Below are 17,904 nucleotides of genomic sequence, written 5' to 3'. Positions count from 1 at the left end.
TAGATATGATATATAGGTAAATTCTGATTTGTGCATTTAAAAGGTAATGCATTTTTGCAACCAACCACTGAAATAGTAAAAATACACAAACAGCCTAAGTCGAACCTACTGAGCCCCTAAATTCTCAAAAGCATATATATATATATATATATATATATATATTTTTTTTTTATCCTGTTGGCACAAGTTATTATCTTGTGCGTACAAGATTAATATCTTGAGGGTACAAAATATTAACTTGTGTGCACAAGTTAATACTTTGTTTGAAGAAGTTATTATCTCTTGCGAACAAGACACTTATCTTGTGGGAACAAGTTAACAGTAGGCTAAAAGCATGATAGGACTATGCTTTGAAAACCACGGATAAGATAATAATTTTGGGGGGCCCAAGTTATTGGTATTTATCTTGAGGGAACAAAATATTAACTTGTACACACAAGATAAAAAATACCATCTTTTGGGACTTTAGGGGCTCCATATGAACCATAAAAATAAAATCATATAATTTCAGTAGCACCACTACTGATGTGTTAACAGTACATTACTGCAATTTCAGAAAATACAGTAAGTTACTGTATTTAAGAGCACTATACCCATAATGCAAAGCAAATTGTGGTCAGTAACTGTAACAATGTTTTAAGGTAGGTTTATTATTCTGTTTGTGGCATTTTACTGTAAAAAAACAAAGGGTTAGGGTTAGACCTGTAACAAAGGCTAATAGTGTAAAAATATAAATCACAACAAATCATTTTGTAAATTTGATACTCATTCTGTTGTTTTTTTTTTTGTGTGTGTGTGTTTGACGTTTGATAAAAGTGACAAATGGAAAGAATATGATCTACTTGAAACGTAAATGTGTCTGTGTGGACCTCAGAAAGGGTCAAATACACAAATACACTGTAAAGAGACGGCTCCAAGTTGGGTAGTGACTGATGGGATTCTGCGCATTGATTGATTCGAGTGGGATCAGCGTGTCTGACGTCAGAAACGGCAAACAAATGACCCCATAAAAAGAGGGAACCTGTCCGAGCAAAAAAATAAAAGCTCTGGGCGCACAGCACAGCCTGGGAGGTGTCACTTCAGCCACACAGAGAGATTACGGAAGCCTGAAGATGCCCCTTTCAAGCAGCTCCACGTCCTCCACTAAGAGCATCCGCAGAGCAGCATCCGAGCTGGAGAGGTCCGATTCCATGACGGTAAGAAAGATCTACAGCACCAGGTTCTCACCTGACAAGTTTTTTTTTTAAAGACCGATTTAATAACGTTCTTCACGTCGTTTCATTTCAATTAATATGTCAAAATAATTTTCAGAGTGTCACTGACACATGTTGCACTGACAGTTTGGCGAACTGGTCACATTACGCAGTGCCCGATGCGCACAAAATTATTTTCCACATAGGAAAAAAAAAAAAAACAAAAACAAGACACAAAACAATTCACCTGTTTCCAGCTAACGGCATCTTAAATGTATGCTGTGGCAGCCACTCAGTCTTAGCTATGCCGTAGGTTCACCTTGACTGCATTGCTGTTCTAATTCGCTTTTGGAGATGTAAAGCGCTCCCATCAAATATCCAAAGAGATATCCAAAAGGTAAGAAAAGCCCAGCGGCTGTCCTCCTGTCTTGTTGTGTCTGTGTGTCCCATCAGTCACTTTACATTCAAACTGCAGCACACTTCTTCTTCTTCTCTCTGTCTATTTCTCTCTCTTCACAGTCTCCCAGATTTGTCGGTAGACGGCAGAGCTTGATTGAGGACGCGCGCAAAGAGCGAGAAGCGGCCGCTGCAGCGGCAGAAGCTGCAGAGGCCACCGAGCAGATAGTGTTTGAGGAAGACGACGGAAAAGCACTTCTCAACCTTTTCTTCACACTGAGACACTCCAAGACTCCTGCGCTATCCCGGACACTGAAGGTTTTCGAGGTGTGTCTAAATGAGTGCATACATTTTAACGAATGGTTTTTATTATTAACCCAACATGAGATGCTAACAAAGAGTAAATTTGGATTTGGCAGGTTGCTTAATTTCTCCCTATTTGGTGTTTTTTCCTCATTATTTCTTAATAATAAAGACTTGAAATGTTGGTCATGCATTCATATAGTCGTCTTTCATCCTTTCTGATGCGCCACCAAATCTGTAGTTTTTGGTTGTCACGGAATGGATTTTGATCATCATCAGCTGAAGTCAAAGAGATTTTTCCCAAGCTGAACACCTAAAATAGTTTTTTGTTTGTTTGTTTTGTTTTGCAAGTGAACTGACTTTTGAGTGCAAAGTACTGGTAAATGATTCCTCGACGTTAAAAAACAGAATTGCTTGTTGATGTTTTTAAGAGTGATTGAGTGGTATCAAAAAGATTTTAGAGGATGAACACATGTAATCATATTTGGCATCATCACAACGTATCACATTTACTGTGGGCAAGTTCACCTCATTTACTGGAAAGTCAAATCCTGAGCACTCACTCATGAGAGATTCTCACTAAAACTTATTCAAATTGAATTCATTATGGTTTTTTAAGATTAACAACAGAAAGCCTGGTGGTACTTCCTCATGAGGCATTTACCAGGGATTTGTTAGACACCTTAGAGAAATTATTAAGAATAATTTCAAATTCAAATTTTTGTGTTTTCTTTAGCAGTGCTTTCTGCTAAAAATATTTTTGCAGTCGTAAACTATTTGGTCTGCATTTTTTTCTTTCTCCGTTACTGTTGAGTGTGGACTGTTTGTATTTCAGACATTTGAAGCTAAGATTCATCATTTGGAGACTCGCCCATGCCGAAAGCTCAAGGACAGTCTGGAAGGCCTGGAGTACTTTGTCCGCTGTGAGGTGCACCTCTCAGACGTCAGCACTCTTATTGGCTCCATCAGGAGGAATGCAGAGGATGTTAAAACCACCAAAGAAGTCAAATGTAAATCATGTTCACTGGTTTTACGAAATAAATTTGAAATATTGTTAGGTGGAGTTAACCACAAAAACAACACAATGGAACTGAGACATTTCCTCCCTTTTCTCTGTTAGTTCATTGGTTCCCAAAGAAAATAGCAGATTTGGACAAATGTCATCATTTGGTCACAAAATTTGATCCAGACCTAGACGAAGATCATCCAGTAAGTACCAGCTTTGCCAGTTGTATGCACAATGAAAAACGATTGTTGCTACTCCGTTGCTTCAAATGTGGGGCCAATAAATCATGACACAATGTGATCGGTGCTTGATATATTTGATTTGAATAGGGCTACAGAGACCCTGCCTACAGACAGAGGAGAAGAATGATTGGCGACATTGCCTTCAGATACAGACAGTGAGATACAGTGTTTTGCCATATTATTGCACTTAAGACTACATTAACAAAAAACCCTGAAAACTTTAAACTCGATTATTCCTGATACGGTTGTATATTTGTCCTCAGTGGAGAGATAATTCCCAGGGTGGAGTACACGGAGGAGGAGATCAGCACATGGTAAGTGCTGCTGCATGCTGATAATATACGTTGTGCATGTGAGAGCTGACGACTTACACCACCAAGCACAAAATCGAAGATTTACTCTCAAACGAGATGTTTGGACTTCCTGCTGTTTAAGTGTCTCACCACTCTCTAAATCAGTTTCATTTCTGGCACTGCTGGATTTGGTTTGTCTTTCATGGATATTTTGGCACATTAGTTACAGATGGGGGTATCAAAGCAGCTTGGGGTCATCTGAGCACAATATATGCTGAATGGTTCATTTTGTTTGGATGGTATCAGCAGGAAGAAAAGCCTTCACTTAAGATTTATGATTCCATCAGAGCAGCTACACAGGCTCCTTTTCTGAAGCGTAGTTCATGACTTAATAGGTGAAAAGTGCAACACACACACACCCACACACATATTAATATATTCATTCTTCTCAAGGCATTGGTTTCTTTTTTGCTCGAGGAGGACGTGGTATATGTTTTCTTTAAAAATATAAATCTGATCTCTTGTGCCTAATCAGGCGGGAAGTCTACTCAACCCTGAGGGACTTGTATACCACCCATGCCTGCAGCGAATACCTTGAGTCCTTCCGCCTGCTGGAAAGGCATTGTGGGTACAGTCCAGACAACATCCCCCAGCTGGAGGATGTGTCACGTTTCCTCAAAGGTAGACGAGAAACAATGGCAGGCACGATATGTAAATACCCGCATTGGAACAAATGTATAGTGGCCACCTGCCCAAGGTTTGACGTTCCCTCTTTGTCTGTTTATCTGTCCTGTCCCTAACACACACACACACACACACACAGAGCGCACAGGGTTTCAGCTGCGTCCAGTGGCAGGTCTGCTCTCAGCAAGAGATTTCCTGGCCAGTTTGGCATTCCGGGTGTTCCAGTGTACCCAGTACATCCGGCACGCCTCCTCTCCCATGCACTCACCAGAACCGTGAGTACATCTGTGAATCCTCTTACTTTTCTTCTCACATATAATCCGCTTGCTGCCAGTGTTTGTGCTCTAATGCTGAGTAAACCTCCACAAGCTTTCCATCCATATTTTAAGAGATGTGTATTGCTCTCATACTCAATTTCTCTTTCATCTATACCCATAAAGAAAATGATTACTTAAATAAATGCATTAAATACTGGGAAAAGAAAAAACACTGAGCAGACAGAATGAAAGTGTAATGCAGTGAAGGAACCAGTTTAATCTGTATTTCTTTATTTATTTTTAATGGACAAATTAATGGTTATTTGTATGAGCTGGAACTGCCTTCATTATAGTTTCACCTGGGGCACTTGTTTTTCAGCCTTTAATCACTGTTTTGTAATATTACTACAGTAAACTACTGCGATCGCAGAGTTTTTATCGAAATGTATCCGTGTAGAAATTTCAGTGTGAATTAAATCTGATCATAGCTGTATTGCCTGACTCTCTTTCTCATCAGTGACTGTGTCCATGAACTTTTGGGTCACGTCCCCATGCTAGCCGACCGGACATTTGCCCATTTTTCGCAGGTGAATGTTAAAAGATCCAGCATACTTGCAGAATATTAGTTTGTAAGTTGTGCTGTTTCGTTTCGGTGATTATTTATTGATTATCTGTTGCAGAGCCTTGGTCTAGCGTCACTTGGGGCTTCAGATGAGGATATTGAGAAACTGTCCACAGTAAGACGTTTATCCTCACTTGTGTGAGCTATACGTAAGAGAAGAGTGTGTCCAAAATATTTTGAGGTTGAGAGATGGATTCAGCTAAGCAATGAGCCACAGCATTATGACCACCAGCCTAACATTGTATAGGTCCACTTTTAGTGCCAAACAAACCCCTGACCTGTCAGGGCATGGACTCCGCTAGACCTTTGAAGGTGAGCTGTGGTATTTGTCACCAAAACGTTAGCAGCAGATCCTTTAAATCCTGTAGGTTGTGTGATGGGTCCTTCAAGGATAGCACTTTGCCCGGCCCATTCCACAGATGCTGGATTGGATTGAGATCTGGGGAATTTGGTGGCCAAGTCAACAGCTTGAACTCATTGTTCTGTTCCTCAAACCATTCCTGAGCCATTGTTGCGTGGCAGCGCACCGTGGCAGAGCACATTATCCAGCTGAAAGAGGCCACTGCCATTAGAGAATGCCATTTCCATAAAATCCACATTAATGGCAGAACCCAAAGTTTCCCAGCATAATATTGCCCAATATGTCACACTGCCTCCACCAGTTAGCCTTCTTCCCATAGTCGCTCCAGGTGCCATGTTCTCCCAAAATAAATGAATCCCATACTGCAGTTCAGATGCACATGTGTCCTTCATTGGAGTGATTGGTCAAGGACAGAGCTCAGCAGGGGCAGCCTTCCTGGTTTACAGCTCTATACCGAACAAACTCCAATGTGCTGTGCTGTTCTGACACCTTTCTGTCAGAAAACAGCATCGTATTTCTCTCCTATTCAGGCTGCATTAGCTCATCTGTTGGATCAGTCCGCACACATTATTTAACCCTGGTAGCCCATGACCCTGTCACTGGTTTCCCTTCTGTGGAACATTGTGGTGGGTACTAACCAACGTAGACCAGGAACATCCAACAAGGGCTGCAGTTTTGGAAATGTTCTGGCCCGGTCGTCTTGCCATCAACATTTCGCCCTTCTCTGAGTATCTCACATGTTTATTGTCCTCTTCCAACACAGAAAATATTGACTAAGTGCGTCATACACCGCCACCCCACCACCACCCCACCCTCCCCTACACATTGGCAGGCACCATTGTAATCTATATTGCACTTCACCTGTTTGAGGTCATACCGTTATGGTTTATCTAAAGGTACATTTTAAACTTGCTCTTTACTGAGAATGAACTTAGAAAGACTTTCTTTGAAGAGAAAAAACATTTTTAGTTATGACACTATGGCACAGATCGTCTGTTGTAGTTTTCTTTCTCTCAGTACCTTATGTTTTGTTGTGTTTTTTACATTTATTTTAATCTCCTATCAGCTGTACTGGTTCACTGTGGAGTATGGCTTATGCAAACAGAACGGAGAGGTGAAGGCTTATGGTGCTGGACTTCTCTCCTCCTATGGAGAGCTTGTGGTGAGTTCAGGCATGTTCTGTCTCTCTTGTCTCTCTCTGCAAGTTTCTGGAGAATAAAATGCAACAACTGAAGCCAACTAATTCTCCATATTTTTCTTTTTTAACTTCAATCCAGCACTCTCTGTCTGATGAACCAGAGACCAGGATGTTTGAACCAGAGACTGCAGCCGTGCAGCCCTATCAAGACCAGACCTACCAGCCTGTATACTTTGTTTCTGAGAGTTTTTCAGATGCCAAGGAAAAATTCAGGTACTTTCTCTCTTTTTCGACCAACACATGTAAATACTCAAGAACATACAGAGGCAGTAAGAGAAAAGACGAAAACAAAAACCAAAAAAAAAAGAAAAAAGAAGGGTTGTGTAAGGACAAGGTCAAAGAACAGCCAGCCAACCCCTAAGGCCACAAACTTTTGCGGGTCAGCCATAGCAGCCAGAAGACAGCTGTTACTAATGTAGTGTTTCTTACCAAGGCAAAATGCTGAAGTTTTATTTGGCAAACACATCAAATGTTGCCCGGCAAAACAAGTAGCTTTGGTGAGTGTTTTGACAGTATTTGGTCTCTAGTAGACTATAGCACATGACATCCCTACCACACTGAGTGAGAAAATATCAGCCTGGGAATGTTTGTGCAACCCTTGCATAGTAAATATGAAACAGAGGGAATGTCATTATGGAGGAGTGTATTTCTTATGTGGTGCTGACACCACAGGATATCCCAGTTTCTATGGAAAGCAGACTAAACTACAACTGTGGTGTCTTTTTCTCGTCAGTTAAAGGAAGTTTCTTGCAGCCAAGTGAAATATTTGGGCTGACAATTCTTCGACAGGGCAGCTTCGATGAATACATTCATGAGGAGCCAAAAGACACCGTTGCAGTTGAGGTCACATTTCTTTTTTTTTTTTTTCTTTTCTTTTTTTATTTCAAATTTGTAACCTTTTCACACTTTCAATCAGGACATACGTGGCCGGTATCAAACGTCCGTTTTCAGTGAGGTTTGATCCCTACACCAGCAGCATTGAGGTCCTGGACAACCCACTGAAGGTCCAGGGAGGCCTGGAGGGAGTGAAGGACGAGCTCAAGATGCTGGCAGATGCCCTTGGTGTTTTGTCATGATTCTGTGAACGTCCTGCTGTTGTTTGCTTCCTCCACGCTGTGCTGTGCGACATCCAACGTGTGTAAACAAGACCAATGTGTTCATCTCTCTGTGCTGTACCTCCAGTGTGATGCTGTTTTTCTGATGAGATGTCGCTTGTTGTGGCTGGCTGTTTGGCTGCGACCACTGCGACCACTCAGTACACATGACACCGGCAACGTTTCCAAAGTTTTTTAAAGCCTCACTGAGTGTGGATCCTTTCATCGTGCGATGGGGTTTGAGGAACTGGGCCGTTCATGCTTGAAAGCTGATTTATGCTGTTTATTTCAAACTTTTCACCAAGGGCAAAGGGAAGTGTGATAATGAATGTTTAAATAAAATGGGTAAAATTATTTTAAAAATCCAAGAAAAATAATGGAGTAATAAAGTGTATATTTAAATTGTAATTATTTTGTTGAGAAGAAAAAACTACCACTGCTGTGTTTAATGTTTTATTTCTGTATGTGCGTGCAGTATTTGAGTATTGCTCTATATTTGCAGATTTACTTGGTTCTGTGTTGTTTCTGTCTTGCAGGGCAGCTGCTTAAAAAAAAAAGAAAAAAAAAAAAGAAATGTTGAAACATACTTTCCATATGATTACTGCTTCTGTGAAAAGAATCCGTCAAATAATAAATAGTTGCAAATGAACAACACCTTTAGTTGTCATGTTTACGACATCTGTGAACGTTTTTGGTTCTGCATTGACATGCTATTCTTGATACTCGTTTTTCCCTCCAGGACAGTCGGTCCACCACAAGAGGGGGCTGTTCAGCGGGCCTCCGGATGTCAAGCTCACAGCAGCTTCTTATTAGAGAATTATATCTTCTTAATTCTCTCCTCCTGCCTTTAACCACAACGTTATTTGATACTTAAAACAAGCTTATAAAATGGTGAATGGAGAAAAGCTTTATAAAGTAGTCTATAGTTTATATATTAACGTTGAAATAAATGTATTATAGGCCGTAACTGCTATCTACATTAATTGTTGGAATTATATTGAACTACTTTATATGAACATTTTATGACAGCTCATTGTCAGTGTTTATTATGTTTACTTCTATATAAACGCTTAAAATTTCTTTCTGGTGGTGATGGGGGGAGTGTGTGTGTGTGTGTGGGGTGTGGGGGGGGGGGGTCAGGTAACAGGCTGTGGGTCAAATCCTGGACCAGAAGCACACAAAGCATCTCTCCAATAAATGGTGGTTCACCACCCGGACCACTAGGTGTCAGTGTGAGTCTAGAGACACGTCCGGGTCCTTACCTTCTACATAAAGGAGCCATCAAACTGCTTCATAAAGAAAGAAACATGTAAAATCACATTTTCCAGATGAATGTATGTAGCTCCTTTTTTTTTCTAACCTAAAAGCTTCCAATGCAATGTCAGGAAGGGGTTTTACTGCAGGATGAGACAGAATGTGTTTATGTACAATTATATGAATGACACATTTATTTGTTGTTTTTTGTTTTTTTTGTTTGTTTGTTTGTTTGTTTTTTTGCTGTTTGGTGTTTTTTTCTTGTTTTTTTTTTTTTTTTATAATTTTGTTTTGGTGAAAATTATTCTACACGCCCTGACTTGCCACCACCACTTAGGGTTAGGGTTGCTTGAAGAGTTCAGACTATACATTTCTGTATCAGTCACTGAGGCTCACTGCTGCACCCCCCCCCCCCCCTTCCCACACACACACACACCCACTCCTGCGTATCAACCCCAGTTTACTTCTGCTGGGACAACCACCTCACTAATGAACCTTCACTTGCTCTGTCAGTCAGATTTGACCCCGGGTGACTACATCTACACCTGAGCCAGAGGAAAGCCGCAGACCTCGGCCGCACTGCTCCCACTCTGAAATGTTAATCTTAATTACAGCAGGGCGGAGACATTGACATTTTTCTTGGAGTCTGAGGAATTACTTCTATTCTTGTTCAGTCTGCGTCCCGTGTGCAGGCATTGTGATTGTAGGTTACAGTGCGTAAACGTGGAAAATGCCTATGGAATTGTTCCATATTTTTGCGACTCCCTCTCCCTCGTTCTTCTTCTTCTTTTTTCTTTTTTCTTTTGCTTTTTCTCCCTTTAAGCACTTTTCCATAAAACGTCTCAGGACCGTTTTTTTTTTTTTTTTTTTTTTGAAGAGGAGGAGCGAGGGGTGGGGTGTGGGTGTAAGGGGCGTGTTTTGGTATATAATAACGTTTCCCTCAGAAGTTTTGCCTGTCGCCTGGTCTTTGGGACAGCCTGTCACACATCATCTCTATAGCCTCACCAACTGGGAAATTAACTCACCCGCAACCTCTCCAACCAAATAAAGCCCCCTTCAACGTTTTTTTTTTTTTTTTTTGATTGGTTTCATTTTATTTTGTTTTGTTTTTGTTTTTTGACTACTGCCATCTGACATGGAGACCCAGCAAAGACACGGACCACACTCACTTTGCCACACCTGCCGGAGGACGGAGAGCAGCAGAATGAAGGTAACCGGAGCAGAACAAGTAGTTTGACGCTCGGTTGTGTCTGCGTCCGCGTATTGAAACACCTCCGGTTTGGCTGGTGCCGATATCTTCTCAGGCTTATTGAGGGAAAAAATCAGGCTTCGGGCTGAGGTGATGCATTGCTCGCATTATTTGTTGTTTCAATCTCTCTTCTTTTGTGCGTGTGTGTGTGTGTGTGTGTATGTGTGTGCAGGCTGAGGCACAGACCGGGCACCTCTTAAATTTTGCATGCAACAGAGAAAGTTAAAGATGCACGGGCTTCTCTACACTTAGAGGCTTTTTCCTGGTTTTGTTTTGTGTGTGCAACAAGTCCAATTTGACAGAACAGCTGAGAGGTGTTTTATTTATTCTCTCTCGCCCGGATGGTGCGCCGTTCAGCTGGACTCGGAGCAAACAGCTGGTCTGTTTTTGCCGGCAGATAGGGGGCGGTAGGTTTGAGGGTCAGCGAGCTCGTTTCAGGGTGAACAAGGGGAAAATATATGCTGAGTCTAGCCTTTTAGATAGTTAACTATCGAGCAGCCGGTCTTGTAACTTCTGGAGAGTTGTGTAAGGGTGTGAAACCAGAGATACCGTCTACTTTTTTCCTCCAGAATAAGCACTTCTCTCAGGTGCGACATGGTGACAGCGGCTGATAACTATCGTGGGAGGGAGGGAGGTGGGGGGGGGGGTGCAAAAACTGCTCATTTGGCATCATTTGTCTCACGCAATAGGCGTTTTTTTCGGAGTTAGTGGGTCAATGCATTAAAAAAAAACTCCATTATTTCGCCTCAGACTGGAAGCCGCAACATCTTGAGCAAGCGTGCAAATATGAATGCGTAAAAAAAAAGAGAAGAGCTGGATCTCCTTCTGTCCTGTCACACTGAAAGGCAACATCTGGCTGTCATCTAACATTCGTCATTATTATTATCATTTATACACAACCTCTTCGTGTGATCACCCTTGCTTGCATTTGTTTTTCCGTTGATCCAAATGGATTTACCCTGCAATCTGTGTTTTTTTTTTTGTTTTTGTTTTTTGTTTTTTTTTTTTTTTGCAGGTCAAGAAAATGTCCAGTCCTGCGCTGCTGTTTGCACTGGCCCTGACGCTCTACGTGCTGGAAATGGCCTCGGCGGAGACGCTGTGTGGGGGAGAGCTGGTGGATGCGCTGCAGTTTGTCTGTGAAGACAGAGGCTTCTATTTCAGTAGGTTTTTTTGTTGTTGTTGTTGTTGTTGTTGTTTTGGGGTTGGGTTTTTTTTTTTTTTTTTTTTTGAGCCTTATGCACGGACGTTGGTTCCTGCTCTTTATTTCCCCTCCGTTGTTTCACATCTGTTTGGATAGCTGAGCGCTTTTTCGCTCTTGTCTAAAGGGGCTGTGTGGTATGCGTGTTTAGTGTTGTTCTTTCTCACGCACTCACACTCAAGCACGCGCGCGCGCACACACACACTTGCGCGTGCACGCACAGACACACAAACACACGCAGACTGACTTGACTGACTGAGTGACTGAGTGGGAGACATAAAAAGAAAAGAGGGAGATTATAGCCAGCTGTGTCTCCAGATCCTCGTCCAGGGCTGCACTGCTGAGTGAGCGCATTCTGCCTGCAGCCCGAACCACCTCTCATTGCATATGAAAGGTCGGCGAGCTGTGAAGGCACACACGACCCAGCGCGACACAATGGGCCGCTTGTTTACCAGTAAAGTAATAGCACCCCAAGAGGCATACCAGTCACCTCAGCACCAGTGTTCCCAGGCCGGCCGACCACACTGATGAGCCGAAAGGAGGAGGAGGAGGGGTGGAGAGAGACGTAGAGAGAGGGCGGAGGAGAGGGAGGAGGGGTTGTGTTTTTGATGTCAGGTTAAGAGCAAAGATCATTAACACCAATTCTGATCATTGCTTCCCATTGTGGGGATGATGGGAGTAGCTGTAAAGCATTATGGGAAATGCATTGTAGGCGGCTGTTGTTAATCCTCACATGGATGAGCTCCTGTTCGCAAAGAGTTCTCCACAAACACAACTTCACCTTCTCTCTGAAAATGATATGAGCTCGCTCTCCCACCCACTGTGTTGCGCCCTTGAGAGACAGACAGCTCCTTTGTGTGCTGCTTGCCACAGAAGCTTCTCTCCAATCAGAAAGATCATTATCCAGTTTGAGCCAACATAGATGTGCCTCCCCCCTATTTGTGCACCCCACCCCCCAAATCACCATATAGCCCTCCCTCTCATGAGATTTCTCCAACATTGTGTGGAGTGCAGGACTTCAAACAAGCCCTATATTGATTGTGGATAGTGTTGCCCATTGCAACATGCAAACCACCCCCCCACACACACACACCCCCACCTCATTCTTCTATACCTTCTACTCCCATCTCTACAAGTTCCCCTCTTTCGTTTTTGCATTCCTTCCCTGTTTTGACCCTTGCATACCTTCCTCTCTGCATTGATCCCTGTTTTCTGTATCTCCCTGCCCCTCCTTTCCTCTCTCCTTCTTCATCCTCTTTATCTATGCTGACTTGACAAAGGCCAAGGTCACAGAAGAGTTTCCATTTTATGCATTCGTTCACCCAAAGGTCCGTCTTAGCTGAGAGCTAAGCTGTTTCTGTCACTCGCTTTTAGTGTGTGCAGCACAGGGTGTTTACTTGTGTATTCACTCATTAAAGGACTTCCAGATAGCCTTAATCAGATTATCGTCTACAAACAAAAAGATTTGTTGGTGTTGGTCATAGATTTCCTCTTATCCTCTTTGCTCCATGGATTGCTATGATTGCCGAAGTAATCCTTCAACAACAATCCAGATTCATTACCGATGCCAGTGTTGTGCCATCGGTCTTCTACTTTGCCCTCTTCCTCACATTTCTTTTTCGCCTCGCTTTGTTTCTTTTCAGGTAAGCCAACCTTCAGGGGTTCCAATCGGCGCCCCCAGAACCGTGGGATCGTAGAGGAGTGTTGTTTCCGTAGCTGTGACCTCAACCTGCTGGAGCAGTACTGTGCCAAACCCGCCAAGTCCGAAAGGGACGTGTCGGCCACCTCTCTACAGGTCATTCCCGTGATGCCCGCACTAAAACAGGTAGATCTGAAAAACAACAACAGCGCATCAGTATTGGAAACAGTGTTAGTCCTCATCACTATCTGTCCCCATCTCCTATACCTCCATTCACCTTTGAGCCATACCCCTATGCCCCTGACGCTGAGTACAGACTGAAACCTGCACAAAGACAGGTTTATCCTGTTAAATGGTCACTGCTAAGCAGTTACCTTTCATACAAGGTGCTGATCATCGTGGAAAACAAGAAGACAGTCAGTGCGCGTCATATTCAGGAAAAGGCAGAGTCATACTGACAGAGTTGAGTGTCCCTGTGTGTGCGAGTGTGAGATGGTGGAGCCTGCTGGTTCGTAACAAAACAGCGTGTCCTGTGTGTGTTGTTATTGTTGTTATTAGTCACGGAACAGCAAGCTCCCCAAAACTGGCAGGCATCTTGACCTGCATCAGAAACACTCGATTTGTCCAGCAGAGCTTCTCTACGTCAAAAAACATGAAGGGAATCGTCAAACTGTTTTTAAGTCCTTTCATTGCGGTCACAAGACAGAGCTGGGGCCTGCTTCCCAGACCTCTCACAAATCCCCCCCCCGCCCCCAAAGCACTTCTCTTAGGCAATAAGGGAAAGATGTTTATACTGTTTCTGCTGTAACTTGTTAGAAAATCAGTGTCAGTGGTTTGAGATTGCTGGTGATGTAAACAAGGGAAAACTGGATAAATACTGCAAATGACAAGAGGAAAGTAATGGATCTTCTGTCTGAAATGCTATATAGAGGCTGCTAGGGAATTAGTTGGGACATGTCCCTAGTTTGTCTGGGCAGGGAGAGTTGATGGGTACAGGCTGCTCTGAGGGCCAGCTGTGTTTAGCCTATTGAGCAAGCCTGAAGTGAATGAAGGGGGATAAACACTCTTCAAGTGGCAGGACCAAAACAAGCCATTCAGATGGAGCACTGGCTACTCACGCATAAATTCTAGCTTTGCTGCAGCCACTCCCACTTTGTCACAGTGTCTCATTTGCCATGTGAGAATAGATGTTTTGAAATGACATTGTTACCGTACGTCGTTTCATTCGATCTCTGGAGGTTAGTCAGTTCAGGGCGTTGTTGGGTGAACGAGAACGTGCTCCTCATATGTATATGAGGTGAGTGACCACCCTTCCTTTTGACAGTATGTTAAAGAGGCTGAGCTAAGTACTTGTTGACAGCTTCTCTCAGTCAAGGAAACCAAAACAAGGGCAAGTCAGAGGCAAGGCAAGTCTGTTATGACGCTCAGCTCTATAAGAATGACATTTAATTTCCATTTGACTGGCCCAACAATAAAAATAAACACAGTTTTCATCCATTGTAATGAGCCCTTGCACAGTACCCTATCACGCCTAATGAACTGACTCCCTCTTTTTCCCTCTTTCCTCTATTTTTGCCCGCACGCCACAATAGGAAGTCCCAAGGAAGCAGCATGTGACTGTGAAGTATTCCAAATACGAGGTGTGGCAGAGGAAGGCGGCCCAGCGCCTCCGGAGGGGTGTCCCCGCCATCCTGAGGGCCAAAAAGTTTCGGAGGCAGGCGGAGAAGATCAAAGCGCAGGAGCAGGAAATCTTCCACAGGCCCCTGATCAGTCTGCCCAGCAAACTGCCTCCTGTCTTGCTCGCCACGGACAACTATGTCAACCACAAATGAGCCCGCTGCCAGCCCTTTGCACAGACAAGAGTTTGGAGAGAGAAAAAAGACTAGGGGATTATAGCTTTGTCTCTGACGTCATTTCTGTGGCAGTCCTCTCTGACCTCCCCTGCCCTGTCCGAGCTCACCAATCCCTCCCCCTGCTCTCATCCACTACTTCTTGACCCCCTGGCCCTTTTCTAATGCCCCCGTCAAAACCCACCCACCCATCCACCCTCCTCCAGCACACAAACATGCCTTCACATTCTTCCTGTCTGAACTCTTACGCTTTCTCTCTTTCAGTCACTGACACAAAAGGCACAAACACAAATGATGAACAAAAAGTTAACAATTCGGCTGAACGCAATTCAGGTGGATCCTCAAACAAAAGAGAAAAGGGAAGGGAGAAAAGAAGATGAAAGAGATCTGTGGTTTTCAAGTGTCAAGAGGACACCCGGCGGAATGTTTTTTTGTCCTTGTGGAAGACAACTGAAAGTGAAGAGCAGCTTGCATGAAAGAATCCATTCCACATCATTTTTCCTGAGGCAAAAAGAAAACTTAGTTCTTTTTCTTATTAGTTTGCACCTCTACCTATAAAGGGACTTCCACACTGTAAGGAATTATTTTGTAAAATTAGATTCCTGTTCCAGCACCTTTTGATCACAAACAAAAAGCAGAAAAGAGTCTGCAAAATTGCACATTGCCACGGATTACGTCAAAGTAAAGAAAAAAATGGCACTATTTTTTTATGAACAATGAACGTGTAGCTTAAAAAAATGTCATGGTGCTAGCTTTGGGAATGGCACGTTTTTTTTTTTTTTTTTTTGTTTTTTTTTTTGAATGAATATTAAAACTTTCCGTTTTAAGGAAAGTGTGACTCTTAAAAAAATGGAAAATAAAGGATATGGGGGAGCTCCTGGCAGTGGCAATGTCAAGGGGGAAGTGTCACTGAGAAAAGATATGGGCTGTGTTGGCATCTCGGCTCACAGTGCTAGCGGCTGCTCATCACTAGCTTGCCAGCATAAGCGGCAAGGGGGACCTGAGACCCAGTCCCTGCTCCGCCTGTCCCTCTGAGGCTGCCGGACACAGGGAGCAGTGTTGGGACACATGTGGGACACCGTGGACAGCCTGGATTGGGACATTACTACAGTTCTGGGACTGTGCTTCCTGTCTGCCATGGCTTTGCAGACTGCTCGGACAGGAAGTAACATGGCATGGACAAAGAGCGAGTGGGATAATGATGATTATATATTATTTTGTCTTTATTTTTCTGTTTTCTTTTCATATCAATGTTTCAATGAAAAAAAAAAAAAAAAAAAAGGAAAACCCTGTCAGTTTCTGGTACCGTGACATTCCTGTTTTTCCAAGTTAGGCTTTTTTTTTTTTTTGGTTTTTATGGTTGTTGTTATAATGTTATTTTACAGTTCTAAAGAAAGGCACAAAATTTCAATTCAAAGGGAAAAAAACAGCAATAATGTCAAACTAACATTTTATTTTTATTGTATATCAGTAGTATTCACATGCTTTTGCCTGAAAACAAATACTTGAATATATATATATATATATACATCTATATATATATATATAAATATATATATAAATATAGATATATAATTAGTTTCCAGGGACGTGTTATTTTCCTTTAGTCTGAGCTGTATCTTGCGTAATGAGCCGCCAAGCTTTTTTGTTTGTTTGTTGAAATACAAATAAGGGCACTGTATAAAGGCATTATTTATTTTCTTATAAAATATATTTGAAAAATTGGTCCAAATAATATACGTAGCACTGATGCTCAACTGACGGATTTTATTTTGTATGATCTCTGTTTTCCAATTGGAGTTGTAAGGCTTTTTTGTAGATGCTTTGTACCAAAAATAATGTCTTTTTTTTCCTTTTTTTTTTTTTTGTTTGCCATAGTTACTTTAAATTAATATTTTAACAGCAGCATAGCCTGGATTACTAAGGCATGTTATGTCACAGAAATAGGCACATACTCTGAATACGCTGGTCTGCATGGATTTCCAGAAGCCTGTCAGGGTTGTCTGTGAAAACAGAAAGCATCAATGAGTGACTTTTTATCATTGGGAAAAATAACTGTTCAACGTTGATTGTACTCAAACCCACTATGTTTCTAAAGCCACTTTAGTATTGATGGCGGGGGAAATAACCAGTCCTTCATTAAATCATGTCTTTGTAATTGCGCATGGTGTTGTATGATCTTCAAAGGAGCTTATGAGTCAGTGGCACCGCTGCATGTTGGTTTGGGTCACAAGGTCATAAATGTCTGGTTGGCTAAAAGGTTAATCTTCCATGTGACCGACACTTTTGCCCTAATTGGAGGTAATGATATTGCTCGGATGCTAGTAACTATCAAAGGTCACCTAAAGGTCATTGTCTATCAATATCAAGGAGAGATGATCAGCGCTCTACACCTCACTATCTATCTATCTATCTTGTCTATTTTTCTGTCTATCTTTCTGTCTGTCTGTCTGTCTTTTCTTTAGGAGACAATGTCCCCAAGGTTGGGGGAAAGGTTGTTAACCCACCAGTCACCCCTCTGAATCTGTCAGTCATCCGACCATTATGCATTTCGTGAAGGGCTGTCAAGTGGAACCAATTCTGTGGCAAAAAAAAAAAAAAAAAAAAAAAAAAAAAAGCCCTCCAAGGAAGACGTGGAGTAGTTGCTGAGTGTAAGTGATAATCATGTTGAGGAAGAGCAACTGAGGTTTTAACACATTACCTGGCCACAATGATACAGCTCTCTGCAACAAACCACTGAAGCCCATGTCAGAAACAAGGTCATTCTGTGCCACATTATAGTTTTCGTCCTTGTCCATTGTGTCATGCAGTAACCCATGAAATGGAGACTGAATGGATACTTGCTGTACTGTGGTGGAGAGTCAATCGAATACTTTATATCTTCGTTGTGTCAGAGAGATCACAATTATCAAGGCTGCGTCCTGTCTCTAATTATATTCTACTTCAGTTGTGCAACAAAGCAGGCAGTGCAATTATTATTATTATTATTATTATTATTATTATTATTATTACATTTTCAATTCCATACAGCATTATATTTTCCTGCTAGGACTGCATTCATTCAC

General features: G+C 42.3%; 2 protein-coding genes across 2 annotated transcripts; both read left to right on the top strand.

Annotated features, from left to right (window-relative positions):
- The first annotated feature begins 1,112 nt into the window (after positions 1-1,112).
- On the top strand, positions 1,113-8,025 carry th (tyrosine hydroxylase). The gene is made up of 13 exons (XM_029523426.1): positions 1,113-1,196; positions 1,713-1,916; positions 2,728-2,902; positions 3,013-3,101; positions 3,228-3,295; positions 3,404-3,454; positions 3,969-4,114; positions 4,257-4,392; positions 4,892-4,961; positions 5,055-5,111; positions 6,424-6,519; positions 6,635-6,768; positions 7,472-8,025. Exons 1-13 carry the CDS (start codon positions 1,113-1,115, stop codon positions 7,629-7,631), a joined length of 1,470 nt encoding a protein of 489 aa, XP_029379286.1. The 3' UTR covers positions 7,632-8,025.
- A 1,824-nt stretch (positions 8,026-9,849) lies between these two features.
- Positions 9,850-17,456, top strand: igf2b (insulin-like growth factor 2b). Its single transcript, XM_029523427.1, has 4 exons — positions 9,850-10,113; positions 11,168-11,312; positions 12,994-13,175; positions 14,582-17,456. Exons 1-4 carry the CDS (start codon positions 10,039-10,041, stop codon positions 14,819-14,821), a joined length of 642 nt encoding a protein of 213 aa, XP_029379287.1. The 5' UTR covers positions 9,850-10,038; the 3' UTR covers positions 14,822-17,456.
- The last annotated feature ends 448 nt before the right edge of the window (positions 17,457-17,904 follow it).

Source organism: Echeneis naucrates, chromosome 16 (genome assembly GCF_900963305.1).
Source record: "Echeneis naucrates chromosome 16, fEcheNa1.1, whole genome shotgun sequence".
Lineage (NCBI taxonomy): Eukaryota > Metazoa > Chordata > Actinopteri > Carangiformes > Echeneidae > Echeneis > Echeneis naucrates.
This window is presented reverse-complemented; position numbering and strand designations above follow the sequence as displayed.

Coding starts and splice junctions, on each gene's coding strand:
- th (XM_029523426.1), top strand. CDS start 1,113: ATGCCCCTTTCAAGCAGCTCCACGTCCTCCACTAAGAGCATCCGCAGA. Junction 1,197..1,712: donor AGAGGTCCGATTCCATGACG/GTAAGAAAGATC, acceptor CTCTCTTCACAG/TCTCCCAGATTTGTCGGTAG. Junction 6,769..7,471: donor GATGCCAAGGAAAAATTCAG/GTACTTTCTCTC, acceptor ACTTTCAATCAG/GACATACGTGGCCGGTATCA.
- igf2b (XM_029523427.1), top strand. CDS start 10,039: ATGGAGACCCAGCAAAGACACGGACCACACTCACTTTGCCACACCTGC. Junction 10,114..11,167: donor CGGAGAGCAGCAGAATGAAG/GTAACCGGAGCA, acceptor TTTTTTTTGCAG/GTCAAGAAAATGTCCAGTCC. Junction 11,313..12,993: donor AGACAGAGGCTTCTATTTCA/GTAGGTTTTTTT, acceptor GTTTCTTTTCAG/GTAAGCCAACCTTCAGGGGT.